The sequence below is a fragment of the Pristis pectinata genome, chromosome 5 (assembly GCF_009764475.1).
Source record: "Pristis pectinata isolate sPriPec2 chromosome 5, sPriPec2.1.pri, whole genome shotgun sequence".
Classification (NCBI taxonomy): domain Eukaryota; kingdom Metazoa; phylum Chordata; class Chondrichthyes; order Rhinopristiformes; family Pristidae; genus Pristis; species Pristis pectinata.
In genome coordinates, this window is record NC_067409.1 from 12,452,511 (window position 1) to 12,474,732 (window position 22,222).

The window sequence follows — 22,222 nt, forward strand, 5'->3', positions numbered from 1 at the left end:
CATGCAAAGCCATCATTTGTAAAACTACCTAAACTGGTCTACTCAAATTTATTATTCATAACCAATAACCTGAAATTACAACTGTTTCTGCAAATAATAAGTAATTGATCTGAAATGTCTCTTCCTGAATGATGTTTGACCAAAAGATTTCCTGTTTTCTTCTATTTTTGTGTTCTTCTGAAAAAGAATTATTTGAAATCATCACTGTGGATGAATCCAAACAGATTGAACTGTAACTTGGTTATTGACACGATTAGTCTATAAACTAATCATTGGACCAAACAAAACTGAAAGCACAGGACAGATTGATCAAGAAAGTAAAAACCCATGGGATCCAAGGGAAAATGACAAAGTGGATTAAAAATTAGGTGAGTGGCAAAGAAACAAACTGTAACAATTAATGGCATTTTAGTGATTAGATGTATAGTGGATTCCACATGACTCAGCACTAAGCTCCTGCCTTTCGTGAACAGCAGGATCTTGGTGTGCATGTTCATAAATTGATGAAAGTCTCAGAACAGGTAGGTAAGATGCTTAAGGATCAGGCAACAAGAATTAAAAAAATAAAGTTCAGTTAATACATGCAAAGCAAACCTCAGGACTAAAATCTGTCAGTGACCTTCCGAGCATCAGAACTGGCAAAGAATGCACTCCTACACTCCTAAGTCAACTTCTAACCGGTTATAAAATGAACAGATTATTGGGTCACAAAATTCCACAATTAATGCATTTAAACTTTGGTCAGACTGTCAACTGAAAAAAATTATATATTCATCATCCTATACCTGTTGTACTAGTAATGGCTATGGTGCTGCTGCAAATGATTTATTAATAAATTTGTCATAACATGAAGTTCAGCATTTGGAGTGAACACCTGGCAGTTCATTTACAGGATGAGGCAGGGGTGGGTAATAAATGCACTGCAGAGTTCAAGTTGAAGTGGAAAACGTAGGAATAGGAATTGGTTTATTATTGTCACATGTACTGAGGTACAGTGAAAAGCTTGTTTTGTATACTGTTCTACAGATCAATTATCAATTCATTACACACTGCATTGAGGTAGTACAAGGTAAAAATAACAACAGAATGCAGAATAAAGTGTAATAGCTACAGAGAAAGTGCAGTGTGCAGTGCAGGTAAACAGTAAGGTGCAATGTCATAATGAGGTAGATTGTGAGGTCAAGAGTCCATCTTATCGTACTAATCAATAACAGCGGGATAGAAGCTGTCCTTGAGCCTGGTGCTATGTACTTTCAGGCTTTTGCCTCTTCCGCCCGATGGGAGAGGGGAGAAGAGAGTACGTCCGAGTAGATAGGGTCTTTGATTATGCTGGCTGCTTTACTGAGGCAGTGAGAAGTATATAGGCATAAAAATCATATGCTCTCACAAGATGAAGCTGCAGCGTAGATTTGGATTTAACTACCAAGTAATCAGGCTTGGGTCGGAGCATAAAAATCAAACTCTGGAACTTAGCAGGAGCTGATAATGTTTCGATAGAGGAAAACATTAAAATTTGTTATTTTCAAACGAGGATTCAATATGCCCAATACTTCTTGCACTGTTTAAATACAGCCATTTGAAAAGTTAGGGAGACTACCAACAATCACAAGGAAAAAAAGAATACAAAGAAAGCTATTCAACAGTGAGAAAGAAAGGTATAAGATCCATTGTTTTCAATTTTAAATAAGAAACAGTCTTTGGACAAAAATAGGTTCAACTGAGCTTATCTAATACTTAAAACATTTTGACAATTCAGGGTTCTTACAAGTCATTTCAAAAATATCCAAGCACAAATACTGCATCATAACATGGGTTGAATTACAGACACAGTATATGTTTTGCTTAATTACTACATTGAACTATTGTGGAAATTTACACCTATCATTCACCCTACAACAATGAAATATCTATCTGCATGCAATTAAAATCGATGGTTGACAACATACAAAGCAAGAAGTATCATCCTTGATGTCACAGAACTGACTTTTAATGTGAACCAATCAAATTAAAAATAACTGTGTGAAGCTTCCACCTTCAATTTCTTACCAATATAAGATAATTCAAGAAGCCCTATTAACAACAAAAATGGAATTCCAGCTTTGGTAGTAGTTTGTACATTGCTACAAATCCCAGAAACAATCTCACAACTCTGTAGGAAGCAGAAGGTTCAATTTAATCAACACCATTACACCTCATGCAGCTAGATCTCCTCCACTGTGGCTTCAAATCTGCCCTGCATCTCCATCTCTTCACAACATTCGATCTTTATGCCTAGATATTCGCTTTTACACCTCTTCAATAATTTGGCCCTTGCAATGCACCCAAGCACCTCAATTGTGGCTTGAGGGAGCACCTCTACACTGGTTGATTACAAACCTAAGTAAGTAGTTACATTTTGCCACATACACTAGATCACTTTTAATACAAAATTCTTTACACTTGCAGAATCTACCGGGACTAAACTGCTCCCACTCAGATAACAAAAAAAAGGAGACTTCAATCGGGGCTAAATTTTCTGATGACACAAAAGTAGGAATGGAAGTAAGCTGAAAGAAGGATATAAGGAAGCTAGAAAGGAATGTAGATGGCTTAAGTGAGTGGGAAAAGATCTGGCAAGTGGAGTATAATATGAGAAAATGTGAAATTGCCCATTTTGGCAGGAAATATATATTTTTATCACCAAAATAGTGGGAGATCACAGAGCTCTGAGAGGCAGAAGGATCTGGATGTTACAATGCATGATTTGCAAGCGACTAGAAAAGCTAACAATGTTACTGCTTATTGCTTGGGAAACTGAATACAAAAAGTAGGAAGGTTCAGTTACAGAGATCAATGTTAAGACTTTATCTGGAGTATTGGTCTCCTTATTAAACAAGAGGGATGTTAATGCATCGAAAGCAATTCAGAGGAGGTTTACTAAATACTTGGAATAGAATAGACAAAATATCAGCACATCTGCTCCACCAGGGGTGCCAACACCCTTGATCACTGCAATACAACCATCAAACACGCTTTCCGAGCCATCCCTCGTCCTCAGTTTGGGAAATCAGACCACCAGGCTGTGCTCCTCCTCCCTGCAATATAAATAGAAACTGAAACGGGAGGATCCGGTATGGAGAGTCATGCAGTGCTGGTCTGAGGAAACAGATGAGCTCCTACGTGACTGCTTTGAGACAGTGGACTGGTCCATGTTCAAAGACTCAGCTGCCAGCCTTGATGAGTATGCCACCACCATCACAGACTTTATCAGCAAGTGTGTGTCGGACTGTGTACCAAAGACGACAATATGGGTGTTCCCAAACAGGAAACCACGAATGAACTGAGAGATCCACTCCTTACTGAAGGAGAAGACTGCTGCTAACAAATCCGGTGATCCTGATCTGTACAAGAAATTGAGGTATGACCTTCGGAAAGCTATCAGGGATGGTAAGAGGCAATACCGACTCAAAATAGAGTCCCTGACCAGCCCTCAGTTATGGCAGGACTTACATGCCATATCAGGCTATAAGACAAAATCGGGCTGCATAGCTAACAATAGCACATCCCTTCCAGATGAACTTAACACATTCTATGCGCGTTTTGAACAGAAGGGAAGTGGATTGTCACCATCCACCCTGACAGCCACCAATGAAGCTGAACCTGTGATCACAGTGGAGGACGTAAGATCAGTCTTCTGGAGAGTGAACACGAGGAAAGCACCTGGCCCAGATGGTGTCCCTGGCCGTGTGCTCAGATTTTGTGCTGATCAGCTGGCAGAAGTATTTGCGGACATATTCAACCTCTCCCTGCTTCAATCTCAGGTTCCCATCTGTTTTAAAACCACCACCATCCTGGTACCGAAAAAAAGCAAGGTAACGTGCCTCAATGACTACTGACCAGTGGATCTGACATCCACCACCATGAAGTGCTTTGAGAGGTTGGTCATGGCACACATCAACTCTAGCCTACCAGACAACCTGGACCCATTGCAATTTGCCTATCGCCAAAACAGGTCTACAGCGGATGTCATTTCCCTGGACCTACACTCAGCTCTGGAGCATCTGGACAGTAAAGGCACCTACGTTAGACTACTGTTTATTGACTACAGCTCTGCCTTCAATACAATAATCCCAAGTAAGCTTGTCGCCAAACTCCGAGACCTAAGACTCAACACCTCCCTCTGTAACTGGATCCTTGAGTTTCTAACCAACAGACTGCAATCAGCGAGGATAGGCAGCAATACCTCCGGCATGATTATTCTCAACACTGGTGCCCCACAAGGCTGCGTCCTCAGCTCTCTACTCCCTATACACTCATGACTGTGCGGCCAGATTCTGCTCTAACTCCATCTGCAGGTATGCAGATGATACTACCATTGTAGGCCGTATCTCAAACAGTGATGAGTCAGAATACAGGAAGGAGATAGAGAGCTTAGTGGAATGATATCATGACAACAACCTTGCCTCAATGTCAACAAAACAAAAGAGCCGGTCGTTGACTTCAGGAAAGGGGGTGGTGTACATGCACTTGTCTACATCAATGGTGCTGAGGTCGAGAGGGTTGACAGCTTCAAGTTCCTGGGAGTGAACATCACCAACAGCCTGTCCTGGTCAAATCATGTAGAAGCCACGGCCAAGAAAGAACACCAGTGCCTCTACTTCCTCAGGAGGCTAAAGAAATTTGGTTTGTCCCCTTTGACTCTCACCAACTTTTACAGAAAACATCCTATCTGGATGTATCATAGCTTGATACGGCAACTGCTCTGCCCAGGACTGCAAGAAACTGCAGAGTTGTGGACACAGCCCAGCGCATCATGGACACCAGCTTCCCGTCCTTGGACTCTGTCTTTACCTCTCGCTGTCTTGGTGAAGCAGCCAGCATAATCAAAGACCCCACCCACCCAGGACATTCTCTCTTCTCTCCTCTTCCATCGGGTAGAAGATACAGGAGCCTGAACGCATGTACCACCAGACTTAAGGAAGCTTCTAACCCACTGTGATAAGACTATTGAACAGTTCCCTTATACAATGAGATGGACAATGACCTCACGATCTACCTTGTTGTGACCTTGCACCTTATTGCACTGCACTTTCTCTGTAGCTGTGACTCTTTACTCTGTACTGTTATTGTTTTTACCTGTACTACATCAATGCACTCTGTACTGACTCAATGTAACTGCAACGTGTAATGAATTGACCTGTACGATCAGTTTGTAAGACAAGCTTTTCACTGTACCTCGGTACAAGTGACAATAATAAGCCAAAGACTGATTGTCTTACGAGGAAGTGTTGGACAGGTTAGGCTACTTCAACACCCAGTTGTTGGAATGACGATAACTCACAACCACCCTGCCCTGACTTTCCAGAATCTTCCTCATTGTTAACTTTTCACAAAAGAACTTCTAAATAACAAGCTCTAACCAATCCACACATCACTCCGCCCTAGCCAGCACCACCCCACATGCTGCTTTCAGTCTCATCACACCTTATCAATGCAAGCATTTCATTATCCAGCAGCCTCATGATCGTTGCCCAGTGTTAATCATACCAAATCATACTTCATCTTTTTCCAAAGTCTGAGATAAAGAATACAGACATGTAGAAAGAATGAAGGCACACAATTTAAACGTTTAAAAATGAACCCAATTTAAACATTTTCTATAACAGGTTACAAAATATATAACACTTAAAAAAATGGCTTGGATGAAAATGTGGATGGGTGGATTAGCAGGACACAAAAATTGGTGGCATTGTGGATAGTATAGAAGATTGCCAAAGGATACAATGGGCTATAGATCAGATGCAGATATGGGTGGAGAAATGGCAGACGGGGTTTAATCTGGGCAAGTGTGAAATGTTGCACATTGAGGGATCAAACATAAAGGGACAGTACCCTGTTAATGGCAAGACCCTTAACAGTGTTGATGTACAGAGGGATCTTAGGGTCCAAGTTCATAGCTCCCAAAAGTAGCCACACAAGTTGATAGGGTAGAAAAGAAGGCATATGGCATGCTTGCCTTTACTAGTCAAGGCACTGAGTTCAAGAGTCAGGAACTCATGTTGCAGCTTTATAAAACTCTGGTTAGGTTGTATCTGGAGTATTGCATTCAGTTTGGGTTGCCCCATTATGGGAAGGATGTGGAGGCTTTGGAAAGGGTGCAGGTTTGCCAAGATGCTGCCTGGATTAGAGGGCATGTGCTTTAAAGAGAGGTTGGACAAACATGGGTTGTTTTCTCTGGAGCGGCAGAGGCTGAGTGGAGACCAGATAGAAGCTTATAAGATTATGAGAGGCATAGATTGAATAGATAGCCGATATCTTTTCCCCAGGGTCGAAAGGTCTGATACTAGAGGGCATGCATTTAAGGTGAGAGGGGGGTACGTTCAAAGGAGATGTGCAGGGCAAGTTTTCTTTACACAGAGTGGTGAGTGCCTGGAATGCACTGCCAGGAGTGATGGTGGAGGAAGATACGATAGAGGCATTTAAGAGGCTCTTAGACAGGCATATAAATATGCAGAGAATGGAGGGATATGGACCATATATGCAAGCAAAAGGGATTAATTAGTTCAGCACAACATTGTGGGCAGAAGGGCCTGTTCCTGTACTGCATGTTCTATGTGCATTTAATGTGATTAAACAGAACTCTTCGTTAAAATACTTTATATTTAGGAATTGTGGTCTAAAGTTCTCTCTAACAGGATTAGTCCTCCCAGAATTTGTCTTCTTTAATTCATTTTTCTGTATTTCTGTGAATAATTGATTCTTTCAGGATACCCTCCAATACTTTACCTACCAAAGTCTTATCTAAGCCGCTAAAAGATTCAACAAGCAGTGCAGTCTCTTCAATTTTTGGACATAGATTTTGTTTCCATGGAGTCTTTAAAGATCCTTTGCAGAACTGAAGCTATTTTCTTCAGTTCTTGCTCTGGGATTCAATCTACCTGCACTCAGGAGGCTGGCCTTTTATCAGTGGTTTAAGCTGTCTATTCCCAATAAACATCTCCTTTCCTGCAGCAGTTTTAAATCAATATCCAATTTGTGCAGTCAGAATGATATCTGAAGTTTATTCCATGAACATAAACCAAGTTAATTTGAAATACTTACACAACAGAAGTTGACTATTTGGCAAATATATCCATGCAGCCTCTTTTAAAGCACCATCATGCCGCCCTCTTTCCATTTTAGCCCTTCAGTAGTCAACACCAGCAGCATGCACATTAACCACTTTCTTCAAAGTACAAAGTGTGCTATTTTTGCCTTTGTATACCACAAAGCCATACCACAAAAATTGTGCACCGCACTATATACAACAGTAATGAATTAAGACTTTTGGACTCATATTTCAAATAAGTGTAGCTGTATCCCATCAGATTCACCTTGTTTATGTACAAAAAGTAATCAAAATTTTGTTTGTCCTATAATTAAATGCTTTCATACGGCAACGCAGTTCAGAAAATGAAAATTAGAAGCTGCAGGTGCTGAAAATCTGAAATAAAACAAACACTGGAAACACTTAGGTCAGGCAGCATCTTTGTAAAGAGAAACAGATAACGTTTCTGATCAGACCCTTCATCAAAACTGGGAATGGGAGAAAACAAGTTATTTAGCTCCAGCAAATGCAGGTTCTTGATTTTTAGAAATATTAATTGTTCCTTTTTCTATTGATGCTGCCCAACCTGTGAATATTTCCAGCATTTTCTGTTAATGTTTCAAACTCATTCATCAGCTGGATAGGACCTGACCTTCTGGGCATTTCCTGCAGTTCTGCACTTGCACAGCTGTTACCTGTTGTTTTGTATTCTAACGACAATCATTAACCTATCAACCAGATAAAACTTCATCAATAGTTTATTAGCAATAGCAACCCTGGCCTCACCCCAGAGTGATCTCCTTATTCTATCTATCACTCCCCACCCACTCTGGAAGTTAAAACAAACTTATTTTCTCTCTGTCCCAGTTCCAGCGAAGGGTCTTCAACCTGAAACATTAACTATTTCTCTTTCCACAGATGCTGCCTCACCTGAGTGTTACCAACATTTTCTGTTTTAGAATAGTTCAGAAAAATGACTAAAATGTACCTGACTCACGAGTTCATTTATTCTACCAGATTGAAATTTGAACAACAGAAAACTATGTAAGAATTGCCAAATTCAATAGCTTCCCAATTCATTTTCAAATATCATAGAATGAGAAGCCATAGGTAGAGCTTAGATAAACAGACATGCCACAAATTGCAAATACTCCGTTTATTGAGAGACAAGATAATTCACTATTTCACATTCGTTAATTTATAGAATAATCACATTGCTGTTACAAATACTTAGGCTTTATCCTTAGTCAGACAATTGTAGATATTGTTTTGTCTCTTTTCATTGAGACAGATCCCTCATCTACCACCAGTACACCTCATTCGTCTAGATTTTTTGTTCACTCAAAGACTAGATTTTCTACACATTCCCTACATCTCTTGAAAAACTTGCATTGAGGATTCATTTGACTTGCTACTTAGTACTAAAGTGAATTAAGAAGGGCATGGATCATTTAAAGATGCAGAATCTTCTCCATTTTGCTGACAGGCAAATATCTTAAGCTTCATGAAAACTAATTTCTGTGCTGAAAACCTGAAAATGCTCTTTCACATTTCATGTAATTGGCATTAGAATGACATTATTTTTAATGGGTTTGTGTCTCAACAAATCTTGCGCCACAATGAAACTACACACATGGTGAATAAAGTGCACAGTACTGACAAAGACAAGTTTCACAAGTAATACTGGAAGTGAACAATGAACAACTTATATATGCAGATTTATTCAAATGGGTTTTGAAGAATAAATCTGTATATCTTAAAGTTTACCATGTGCCATCTTGGAACCCAAAATTCAAAGTAAGTTTTTTTTAAGCCAATAGCTTAACTTGGTATTATTCACGTTATTAAGTTTTAAAACTTCTGCTTTCAACACAATTTTCCTATGGGATAAAGCAGGTGAAATCTATGCTTTTGTCAGCACCTACAATTTTTAAACAAAATGTTATCCTTTACGTGCTCGAGCTCTCTGCCACTTATACACGTATTTTGTCTTGCTTAGCAATGCAATCTCTCACCAGTAAAACACAGAAACAGCTACAGTCTGGTATATACACATATAACATAAGCATTAGAGCAACTTACCTGTCTCATTCGGGGTCTTCCTGGAGAGAATTTCCTTTTGGTAATAGCTGGTTTTCCCATGCCTATTTTTGGAACCAGAGGTACGAAAGTAGGTGCAGGAATTCCTGAACCAAATGTGCCTGGAGCTGAAGTGCAAGACACATTAGTCACTGAAGTCACCCCAACTGAAACAGTCACAGAAGAGGGAGAAACTGAGGATTTGCTGCTGTTGGCATAATTATTGCCAGTTTCTCCAAATGCTTTGACAGTTTTATTTTCAATTGGTGAATTCAGCTCTGACGTCCACTCACTGGGAGTTCCTTCAGCTTCAACACTGCTACTGAGAGACACATGGGAATCTTTTTCTTCACTTCTCTGTGCCGCATTATCCACCAGTACAATTTCTGGAAGCTCCTTGGTCGGTGTAACCTCCTGTACAGGCCCATTATTTGACACTTCTGTGGCAGAAACCTCCATTGGTTCAGTCTTGTTCTCACAAATCTGACACTCTTTTACAGGGGCTGCTCCTTCTTTTAAATTGTGTGCCTCCTCAGTTACTTGAGGTTGCAATAGTGTTTCAGGTTTATTTTCATTCACCTCTGTGTCTTGCACCACCATTACTGCTGTCGGACTCTCAAGCTGTTGAAGTACCTTTTCAGAAACCAGAGCCTCCATGGGTAAATCAGACTCTGCATGTTCAGTTGTATGCGCTGTTGCCAAATCTACAAACATATTAAAATGAAAGAAACCTATGAAATGCGATTATGATTGAAAATTGAAGTGCAGAAATGCATGGCTAAATAGCAACATGGGAAATTTTTCATCTAATTTACATTTTCATACTAAAAGGGATATCAACTCCTAAGGCAGTGCTATCAATTCAATTTTTTTGTTAGTATTAAAAAAAGTTTTTAAAAAAAATTATGATGTTTTGGTATATCACTGAGGTGCAAGGTGGGCAGGGAAAAGGATGAAAGGGAGCAGGGTGGTGACCATAGTCAAATTTAATTTTACTTTCCATCATTTACTGCCTAAAGGCTCTATCAAGCTGTGGGAAGAGTCCCAGTATGCAAACATCAAGTACTGTGTGCTGATGTTCCACCTGTCCCCAGTGTTGCAAAGCATGGACCTGGCCTCACTGTCACAGTCAATACTTGCCGCACTACCAGCCCTTCGAATAAAGATTTCTGCAGAAAAACACCCTTGACAACAGGTCCATAAGGAAGTGGTCAGCACAAAATGCCTTGGAATCAAGTGCAGGAGAAGGACAGTGGATCCTGTGGGATGGTTTCCCAAGCAGACTGTCAAACACCAAGACCTTGCTTCGATGGCAGTGAGAGGTGCCCTCCCATCAGATCCTTCCTGTAAAGCAGAGACTCACTCCCACCACCAGCTGCCCTCAAGGTGTCTGTAGTGTGGGTGAGACGATGTGGGTCCATCTCCCTGTGGACTGAGTGTTTACCAATGTCTGGAAAAGGATGCAATGATGCTTGTCAAGGTTCTCCACGACTTGCACGTAAGAATGGAACTGCAATTTAACAAGGTGAATTCAACTGTACTAACTGTGAGATGTATTTTTTATAAAAATGCTTCAAAGTAAATTTGGCGAAATTGTAAAGATTAATTTTGAAGAGCAGCAAATCAAAACTCAGATTAAACCCAAAAGCCATGTTATTATTTTACTTAATGTCTAAAGTACTCCTAAAAGTATGCAACTGGTCGTTTTGCATTTTGAATATCATGGAGCCAGCATCATGGAGCAGATGCTATGGTTCAACAGTTACAAAAAGGCTCCATGAGCTCAAACATTGATTTACGAGGAAGGATGGGAGAAATGTACTTCAGACTGCAATGGAGAAATATGAGAAATAATCTTAGAGTTAAATATGAACACTTAATTATGAAAAGGTAAATGGAAATTTCTACCTTATTTTGTGAGAGTAGGGCAGGAGGACAAATACTATACAAATTTGTCTGCTTAAAGAAAAGCTTAATGTAATCAAACCAAGTCAATACGGATTTATGAAAGATAAATAATGTTTGACAAATTTGCTAGAGTTCTCTGGGAATTAAACAAGAAGAGTTGATAGAGGGGAACCTGTAGATGTAGCATATTTGGATTTCAAGAAGGCATTTGACAAGGAGGTGCCACATAAAAGGCTGTTCACAAGATAAAAGCTCACAGTATTGATAGAAATATATTGGCACGTGTTGAAGAATGGTTATTATGTTGAAGATAGACAGTCGGAATAAATGGGGCTTTTTCAGGCTGGATGAATGCAACTAGCGAAGTGGCCAAGGATTGGTTCTGAGCTCTCAAATTATTTACTACCTACGTGAATGACCTGAAGGAGTTAGCAGAGTGCAAGGTATCCAAGATTGTTGATGACACTAAAATAGTTGGGAGGGCATGTTGCAGTGAGGATATTTGAGCTCTGCAACATGATTTGGCTAGAGTAAATGAGTGAGCAAAACCTTGGCAAATGGAGTTCAACATGGAAAACTCAAGTCATGCACTACCGGAAAAGTAATCAGAAGGTACACTATTATCTCAATGTAGGCAAGCACAAAGGCATCTAGGTATTCCAGTACATTAATCACAAAAGCTGGCAGCGGCAGCAAGTGGTTAGGAAGGCAAATGGTATATCGGCCTTTATTGCAAGAGGGTTGGAGCTTACAAATAGCAAAATACAGTTACATTTTTACAGGGCATTGGTGACACCACATCTGGAGTACCTTGCAAAGTTTATCCTTCTTTAAGGATATACTGGCATTGGAAGCAGCCCAGAAGAAATTCACTAGACTAATTCCAGAGCTGAGAGGATTGTCTTATCACAGAGCTAAAGGAGCTGGACCGGCATTCTTTAGAGCTTAGAAGAATGAGGGGCAATCACATTGAAACTTAGAATCCTAAGAGGGCATGACAGGGCAGATGTTGAGATGTTTTCAGTAGTACAAGAGACTAACAAGGAGGCATAGTTACAAGGGGGCAGTCAATTAAAACTAGGGTACATAGGAACTACTTCTGACAGAGGCTGGTGAATCTCTGGGAATTCTCTACCCCGAGAAATGTGGGGGCCAGATCACTGGAGGTATTTAAAGTGGAGGTAGATACATTTTTGATAGATCAGGGAATTCAGGGTAGTGATGAACTGATACAGAAGAGGCCAGGGCAGACGAGCCATGATCACAATGAATGGCAGCACAGGATTGCAGGGCCAGGTGGCCTATTCCTGCTCCCAATTTCTTGTGATTTCATGTAAACTGTGATCAATTCTTTGCAACAGACTTTCAGCAACTCTTATGGAAACAACTGGATGTATCAATAGGATCGTGTGATCTATTGTGGATCAATTAATACTTAGATTTATTCTCTTTACATGCAAGTACAGATTAAAATTTATTGCAGAATTCACTGATAAGAATTGATATCAAAATTCATTGCATGTATTTTATCAATAAAGCAATGAAAGGTATTCCAGGAAAAGGTAATTTTTCTCATCACTTAAGACATTGGCTCCAACATACCATTACTTTCTTCATTCAATGTTTTGTAATGTAATGTTTCTTCAAAGTTTTCTAGTTCCAGCAAAATATATGCACTGCTTGGAAGATCTGAGGAGTTAAACTTCACATCATGCTGCCAGTCAGTGAAGTTCTCATTATTTAAGGCAGAAAATCAAAATAAACTTCCTACCATTTTTCTTAACTGTAATATTCTGATCTTCAGCAAGGTTAATACCGTTGTCTGGCTGGTGAACTACCTCTCCTTGTGATAATTGTTCCTCAACAGCTCCATTAATGCCAGGAACACCTACATATTTCAAAATACAAATATTAATAGACAAGCCTAAATGCTACTTTCAAAATCAGATCTCAATTTTAATTTTGGTATGAAGTAGATTTGTTGTAAGAGATTTAGTGAGTAAAAACATACCTCATTTAAAATCAAACAAGTTGATGTCTATTATCAGTAACTTCATTAAATGTAGTTAAAATGTATGCAGCACGTGAACTCTATAATTAATTGTTGATTTAACACTGTATATTAACAATTTGCTGTTTTACCAACAAAAAAGAAATCACCTAACACTGAATTTAAATCCATTTAAAATGCAAAAAAATTGTTAGCTTAAAATATTTATCAAACTTTTCCAAAAAAAAATCCAAAAACTGATGACTAATTGTGAAAAGTAGACAAGCTAAATCTGTCACATGGAAACATAAGAGACGGCAGATACTGGAATCTGGAGCAAAAGCAAGCTGCTGGAGGAACTCAGAGACCCTGTATCAGGACTCTAATTCTGTCACAATGGCACATCATCTTTGGAAACACCTTGTATTGACCAAGATATGGTCTTGTACTCACCAAACCAACAAAGATCACCTAACTTGATTTGAATGAAAGAACATGCTAGGCCATGAAATTTCAGATCATGGTTATGTCGGGTTCTATTGCTAATGGTAGCCCACAAGAGCTCTTGAATGCTAGATCTGCTTTTGGTCTATCTCATGTAGCATGGTATACCAAAACATAGTTGAATGCAGGATGCCCTCAACATAATTTTTATATTTGGTCTCTACAAAAACTAGATGCAGTCACTTGTACTAATGCATGATAAATGGACTGCTAAGAACATAGTCAGCCAGAGAGATTGTTCTTATTTAGGCAGCATTCTTGGAAAACTCTACTAACTCAGTTAAAAAAAACAATTGGCCACACACCTGATGAATTTTGTGTGTATTGCCACCATTTTGACAGGTTATTCACATAACAAATCCTTGCTTCAACCAAGGGTTTTTACTTCATTTACATTTGTCACATATAGGGCTTTTTCACTACAACGAAGGTATGGACATATTTGAAGACCACCTTTTCAAATCGTACAAGATCTCATAGCTGGTGTCATAACTAACATAAATATAAAAGATGAACTAAAGTTTTGTTATTTCTGCTGAGCCAGGGAAAGAAACAGATGGTTCACCGAAGACAAATCTCAGAGGCTAGAATCAGGTCATTCAAGGCAAGGAGAGCTGGTAATTGCATGACTACTTAATCAAACGTTTTTATAAATTCCAAGACAAATTACCATACAGAAAGATCAAGAATGCCACCTCAGGCATATCCATAGAAACTAAAATAGGTCAGGTTTGCCACATGCACAGTGCGACTGACAAAACCAAACTGTGAAATACAACCGAATGCAGCAAAGCTGGTGATATGATAATTTTCCAATGAAATTTTCCAACTGCACAAACTGAGCAGTTATCATGCTTTTTTTTATTCCAAAGCCAACTGATACTTGATCGTGATTAAGTTGAAAAATCATTTCAGAGTCACAGTTGTACAGCAGAGAAATGGGCCTTTCAGCCCACCACATCCATGCCAACATTTAATCTAATCGATGATTTTGTACTTGCACTGTTATAAACACCATTTATAACATCATTCATTTTACCTGACACATTAAGGTTTTGGAATTGCCACTACAGAATGAGACTTCAGAAATTGGGACCTTTTCTGAGACAAGAACAATTAGATTTAATAATTATTGGTAGGATTTGCACTTCAGATTGACCTTGCTGAAGGAAAGCATAGTTCCAGTTTAGAAGCTAAAACAGAAATATGCAATGTTTCAAGGTAGGGAACCAGATACATGTGAAACCACAAATAAAAATCGTAAGGACATTGAAATTGGAATTTTATGGCTTGTTCTGTCATTCAGTGCTGATTATGATTCTTTCCTAGATATTGCAAAATAGAACAGTACAGCACAGGAACAGGCCCTTTGGCCCACGATATCTGCACCAACTATGATGCCAATCTAAACTAATCCATCTGCCTGCATCATGGTCTGTATCCTTCTATTCCCGATTGTTTGTGTGTCATACCCAAATGTCTCTTAAACATTGCTATTGTATTTGCTTCAACCATCTCCCCTGGCAGCACATGCCAGGCACATAGTACTCCTTGTGCAAAAAAAACTTGCACTTGCATCAAGATAAGGTAACGTTATTAGTCACATGTACATCGAAACACAGTGAATCTCCTTAACTTTCCCCCCTCTCACCTGAGACCTATGATCCCTGGTATTTGACATTTCCACCCCATGAAAAAGCCTATCTACTCTAATCTCATAATTTATATACTTCTTACAGATTATCCTTCAGCCTCCAACACTGCAAGGTAAACAATCAAGAGTTTATCCAACCTCTCCTTACAGTTATTACACTCCAATCGAGGCAACATCCTGGTGAACCTCTTCTGCATCTTTTCCAAAGCCTCCATATGCTTCCTATAGTATGGCGACCAGAACCACACGCAATGATTCAAATATGGCCTAACCAAAGTTGTATACAACTTCAACATGACTTGCCAACTTTTATATTCAATGCCCTTACCTATGAAGGCAAGCATACCATTTTGATTCTTTACCACTCTATCTACTTACATTGCCACGTTCAGGGAGCTACAGAACCACAGAACTATACAGCACAACACAAGCCCTTCAGCCCACCATGTTGTGCCGACCTGTAAACCACTCCTAAGACTATCTAACCCCTTCCTCCCACATATCCCCCTATTTTAAATTCCTCCATATGCTTATCTAACAATCTCTAACTTGACAAACCTATCTGCCTCCACCACTAGCCCAGGCAGCTCATTCCATGCACCAACCACGCTCTGGGTAAAAAACCTCCCTCTAATATTTCCCTTGAACTTCCCACCCATTACTTTAAAGCCATGCCCTCTTGTATTGAGCATTGGTGCCCTGGGAAAGAGCTGCTGGCTGTCCACTCTATCTATTCCTCTTAATATTTTGTATGCCTCTATCATGTCTCCCCTCATCTTCCTTCTCTCCAAAGAGTAAAGCCCTAGCTCCCTTAGTGTCTCCTCATAATCCATACTCTCCAATCCAGGCAGCATCCTGGTAAATCTCCTCTGCACCCTTTCCAACGCCTCCACATCCTTCCTATAATGAGGTGACCAGAACTGGACACAGTACTCTAAGTGTGGTCTAACCAGAGTTTTGTAGAGCTGCATCATTACCTCGTGGCTCTTAAACTCGATCCCACAACTTAAGAATACTAACATCCTATAAGCTTTCTTAACTACCCTATCCACCTGTGAGGCAACTTTCAGTGATCTGTGGAGATGAACCCCCAGATCCCTCTGCTCCTCTACACTACCCAGAATCCTGCCATTTACCTTGTACTCCACCTTGGAGTTCGTCCTTCCAAAGTGTACCACCTCACACTTCTCCAGATTGAACTCCATCTGCCACTTGTCAGCCCAGCTCTGCATCCTATCAATATCCCTGCAAGCTTCAACAGTTCTCCACATTATCCACAACACCATCAACCTTTGTGTCATCCGCAAACTTGCTAACCCACCCTTCCACCCCCTCATCCAAGTCATTAATAGATATCATGAAAAGTAGAGGTCCCAGAACTAATCCTTGTGGGACACCACTAGTCACAGCCCTCCAATCCAAATGCACTCCCTCCACCACAACCTTCTGCTTCTACAGGCAAACCAATTCTGAATCCACACGGCCAAGCTTCCCTGGATCCCATGCCCTCTTACCTTCTGAAAAAGCCTACCATGTGGAACCTTGTCAAACGCCTTACTAAAATCCATGTAGACCACATCTACTGCACTACCCTCATCAATCTTCCTGGTCACCCCCTCAAAGAACTCTCAGGCTTGTGAGACATGATCTTCCCTTCACAAAGCCATGCTGGCTGTCCCTAATCAGTACATGATTCTCTAAATGCTCACAAATCCTATCCCTTAGAATCCTTTCCAACAGCTTGCCCACCACAGACGTAAGGCTCACTGGTCTATAATTCCCTGAACTATCCCTACTACCTTTTTTGAATAAGGGGACAACATTTGCCACCCTCCAATCCTCCGGTACCATTCCTGTGGACAACGAGGACTCAAAGATCCTAAGCTAACGGTTCAGCAATCTCCTCCCTCATCTCGCAGAGCAGCCTGGGGAATATTCCATCAGGCCCCGGGGACATCTGTCTTAATATCTTCTAACAGCTCCAACACATCCTCTCTCTTGATATCTACATGCTCTAGAACATTACCCTTACCAACACTGTCCTCAGCGTCCTCAAGGCCCCCCCCCCCTTTGGTGAAATCTAAAGAGAAGTATTCATTAAGAACCTCACCCACTTCCACAGTTTCCAGGAATATCTTCCCACCTTTGCCTCTAATCGGTCCTACCTTTACTCTCGTCATCCTCCTGCTCTTCACGTACGAGTAAAAAGCCTTGGGATTCTCCTTAACCCTACTTGCCAAAGCCTTTTCATGTCCCCTTCTTGCTCTCCTCAGCCCCTTAAGTTCCCTCCTTGCTACTCTATATTCCTCACGAGCCTTATCTGATCCTTGCTGCTTACACCTTATGTATGCTGCCGCCTTCTTCCTAACTAGTCGTTCCACCTCTCGTCACTTATGGTTCCTTCACCCCTGCCATTCTTTCTTTGCCTCACCGGAACAACTTTATCCCTGATATCCTGCAAGAGATCCCTGAACAACGACCACATCTCCATAGTACATTTCCCTTCAAAAATGTCATCCCAATTTACACTCTCAAGTTCTAGCCTTATAGCCTCATAATTTGCCTTTTCCCGATTAAATATCTTCCCGTCCTCTTTGCTCCTATCCTCGTCCATGACAACACTAAAGATTATGGAGCAGTGGTCACTGTCCCCCAAATGCGCACCCACCAAGAGATCTGTCACCTGACCCAGTTCATTACCTAATACTAGATCTAACATGGCATTCCCTCTAGTCGACCTGTCAACATACTGTGACAGGAATCCATCCTGGGCACATTTAAACTCTGCCTCGTCCAAACCTCTGGCACTAAGCAGGTGCCAATCAATATTTGGGAAGTTGAAGTCTCCCATGATAACAACCCTGTTAATTCTTGCACCTTTCCAAAATCTGCCTCCCAATCTGCTCCTCAGTATCCCTGCTGCTACCAGGGGGCCTACAGAATACTCCCAGTAGAGTAACTGCTCCTTTCTTGTTCCTAACTTCCACCCATACTGACTCTCTATAATCCTTCTACATTATTCACCCTTTCTGCAGCTGTAATAGTATCCCTGACCAGTATCGCCACCCCTCCTCTTCTCTCACCTCCCCCCTCATCCCTTTTAAAACACTGAAATCCAGGAATATTCAATATCCATTCCTGCCCTGGTGACAGCCAAGTCTCTGCAAGAGCCACAATATCATTGTCCCATGTACTTATCCAAGCTCTCAGTTCATCTCCCTTATTCCTGATCCTTCTTGCATTTAAGTAAATGCACTTTAGCCCATCCGCCTTTCTACTTTTGTACCCTGTACTCTGCTTCTCCTTCCTCAAAGCCTCACTACATGTTAGATCTGACTTTTCCACATCCACTTCTTCCTCTGACCTACCCCTCTGGTTCCCATCCCCCTCGCAAACTAGTTTAAACCCTCCCGAACCACCCTAGCAGACCTGCCTGCAAGGATATTGGCCCCCCTCGGGTTCAGGTGTAACCCGTCCTCTCTGTACAGGTTCCACCTTCCCCAGAAGAGATCCCAATGATCTAAAAATCTAAAACCTTCCCTCCGGCACCAACTCCTCAGCCATGCATTCATTTGCCATCTCCTCCTATTCCTACCTTCACTATCACATGGCACTGGCAGCAATCCTGAGATTGCTACCCTTGAGGTTCTGTTCTTCAGCCTTCTGCCTAGCTCCCTAAACTCACTTTTCAGGACCTCATCCCTCTTCCTACCTATGTCATTGGTACCAATATGAACCACGACTTCTGGCTGTTCTCAAGAATACTGTGGACCCGATTTCTTTATAAATCAATGCTCCCAAGGGTGCTGCCATTTACTGTATATTTTCCCCTTGCATTTGATCTTCTAAAATGCATCACCTCACACTTGCTCGGATTAAACTCCATCTGCCATTTCTCCACCCAAATTTTGAACTCATCTATAACTTGCTGAGTCCTTTGACAGCATTGCTCACTATCCACAACTCTACCAATTTTCATGTCATCGTCAACCTTACTAATCAGACCACCTACTTTTTCACCCAGATCATTGATATATATTACAAACACCCCTCCACCACCAACCTCTGTCTTCTATGACCAAGCCAATTTTGCATCTAGTTTACTAATTCTTCTTGGATTTCATGTCACTTCATCTTCTGGACAGCTTACCATGATGGACCTCTTCACAAACTTTACTGAAGTCAACATCCATGCCCCACCCACATCAATCATCTTCGTTATTTCCTCAAAAAACTCCAATCAAATTTGTAAGACAATCTTCTCCACATAAAGCCATGCCGACTATCCCTAATAAGTCAACACACACAAAATGCTGAAGGAACTCTGCAGGTCAGGTAGCATCTATGGAGGGAAATAAACAGTTGACATTGAGTCAAGACCCTTCATCAGGACTGGTTGAAGAGCTGAAGAGCAGCAGAGATCAGATGGGGAGCAGTGAGAGAGGGCCTCACAGAACTCCCAAAGAGAGGAGGAAAAACTTCTTCAGGGTAGGCATACTTCGAAGAGACTTTGCAGTGGAGCAGCAAAACAGAGAGAGAAGAGATTCTGCAGATGCTGGAATCTGGAGCAACACACACAAAATGCTGGAGGAACTCAGCAGGTCAGGCTCCAGCATTTTGTGTGTGTTGCTCCAGATCCCAGCATCTGCACAATCTCGTGTGTATCCCTAATAAGTCTGTTCTTTTCCAAATGCAAGTAAATCCTGTCCCTAAGAATCTAAGATATTAATAATTTTTTTACATCTTTGGTTAACAAAAATCTACATCTCAGATTTATAATCAACAATTTAACTAAAAGCCCTCCAGTATTTCTTTTCAATCTTACAGCCCTCCAGCACCTTTTTGTTGTAGAAGTATTTTCTGATTTGACTGCTGAAAAGCTGAGCTCTAATTTTTCAGATTATGCCCCAATCCTAGATTTTGCAACTGGCAGAAATAGTTTCCTTCTCCTCCATCTCTATATCTGGTTCTCCTCAATGTCTTGAAAACATTAACCTTTTAGCTTCCAGGAAACAGTCCTTTTTGTGTAAACTCATCACATTTCTACCCTTGGCATTGAAGCATCATTCTGCCAAATATACATTGCATTTCCTTCAAATTTGTCATGAGTAGTCAAACTAAGCCTTTGTATAGCTGTAGCATAACTTCTGCCTCTTTATACATCAGTCCTAAACGCCACCATTTCTTGTGACCTTGATTATTTTTAGTTACTGCCTATCTTAGTAATATAGGCACAGACCCCTAAGTCACCTGATTCTCTATTTCTTCTTGCTCTTTTCCACTCGGGATGGACTCACAGCTGATTATCTCAATCTCGTGTCTTTTTTTTAAAAGAATGTCCTTCTATTAGCTCAATAATGGAATCCAGCATTTTCTCAACATCAGATGTTCGGCTAAGTGACTTGATTTCCTGTGGGAATGCATTTGTGGTTTTCCAGTACACTTGGAGAGATCTCAAAATCACTCCTACTCTGACCTCTCTGACTTCAGCCTCCTACAGTGTTCCAATGAAACTCAATGTCATTTGTTTTGGGCACATCCGAAGTCCTCAAGACTCGATGCTAAATTAAAACTTTCAGATAACCAGCTTTTCTTATCTGCATCAGCACTAGCTATTTCTGACACAGGTCATCCACCTTAACACCAACTCAGTTTTTCTCTCTCCACAGATACTGAACACTTCCAGTATATGCTTGTGTTCTGCTACCTACAGTTCTGGCTGTTTTCATTTCCTATCTCTATTCTCCTCACTATTTTCCATTTATTAACACACCTCACAATAGATCAACAATCTTAGAAAGCAGGCCTCACTTGGACCACCTTGATCTGGAAGTTCAACTCAATGTCTCCCTCTTGCTGTCTGAACTGCTGCAAATATTCAACCATTCTTTTTGACTTCAGATTTCCAGCACCTGCAGCATCTTAAAATGGCCAAGGACAAGTACATATTCCAATCCAATATCCTTCCTACCCAGTTTAAGATGCTCTTTGTCTAGGAACAAGGTTGGTAACATACCATGTGGGATTCTTAAACCAAATTAATGTTTATAGAGCTTCCAAATTATTAAATCCCCTACAACAAACATAAAGCCTTCGCTCTTCCTCATCCACCTCCTGGACAGCTTTCAGCATTCAAGCTGATGTTTCTATCCTCACAGAGGGCAGGTAAATTTCCATCTCATCCTACCTCTTCCTTGTATGTCATAGTGTTTCCAATCACATGCCAGCCTTAGTTTCTCTGGTTTCAGGCACAATGCACTAAGGCATGTTCACTCAGGACAGTTTTACTGTCATCAAACACATGCATACTGCAATTCAGAATAAATCCTGCTGAGCCATAATATAGACTTGTATAGCTACTTTTTAGTGTGATGCTCTTTTTTTTGAAAAAAACACCAACTTGAAGTAAACATTAGGCAAAATTTAACTTGTGTCAACTACACATGACCTACAAGAAATGGAGGAAAGAAAACAGCAATTCCTTCCCACACAATACAAATCCGCCCCACATACAAATTCTCAGCCTCTCACAGATTATGATTCACTCCATTTATGATAGCAAATGGAATGAAATTATTTACTATAATATACTACACTGCAACTATTCCCTACACAATTAAATCATTTTCTGCAATGCAGAATCAGGATTAAATGCCACATTAATAATTTTTAAAAATCAGGAAAAAATAATTCATGACCTTTTCAAACCCTAACTAAAGGAATAACAGTCAATAACAATTTCAGGGACAAAGATTATTTAGCACAAATTGTCAATTAGCATGTCATTAAAAAACTTTTTCATTCAACAAGGCTTAGCATAATAGTTTTTATAGCAGAAACAGTATGCATGGCAAATTCATCGCTGATCCTATGACTGCATCTGCACAGATTGGAGCAGCGCAACCAGTGGAGGAATTGAGGCACTCAGTGCCATTGCGAATGTTCTTTTGCCTTCCCCCAAGGCGGCTTTAAGAACATCATTGCCTCGCTTCCTTCATTCACTGGGAGCTTGTAGTAATGA

The 22,222-nt window shown here is 40.6% G+C and overlaps 1 protein-coding gene across 1 annotated transcript in view; it reads right to left on the reverse strand.

Annotated features, from left to right (window-relative positions):
* LOC127571029 (histone-lysine N-methyltransferase 2C-like) overlaps positions 1-22,222 on the reverse strand; it is a 355,346-nt gene that overhangs the window by 147,937 nt on the left and 185,187 nt on the right. The window contains 2 exon segments of the mRNA XM_052017016.1: positions 9,149-9,849; positions 12,825-12,941. Coding sequence (XP_051872976.1) covers positions 9,149-9,849; positions 12,825-12,941 — 818 coding nt within the window.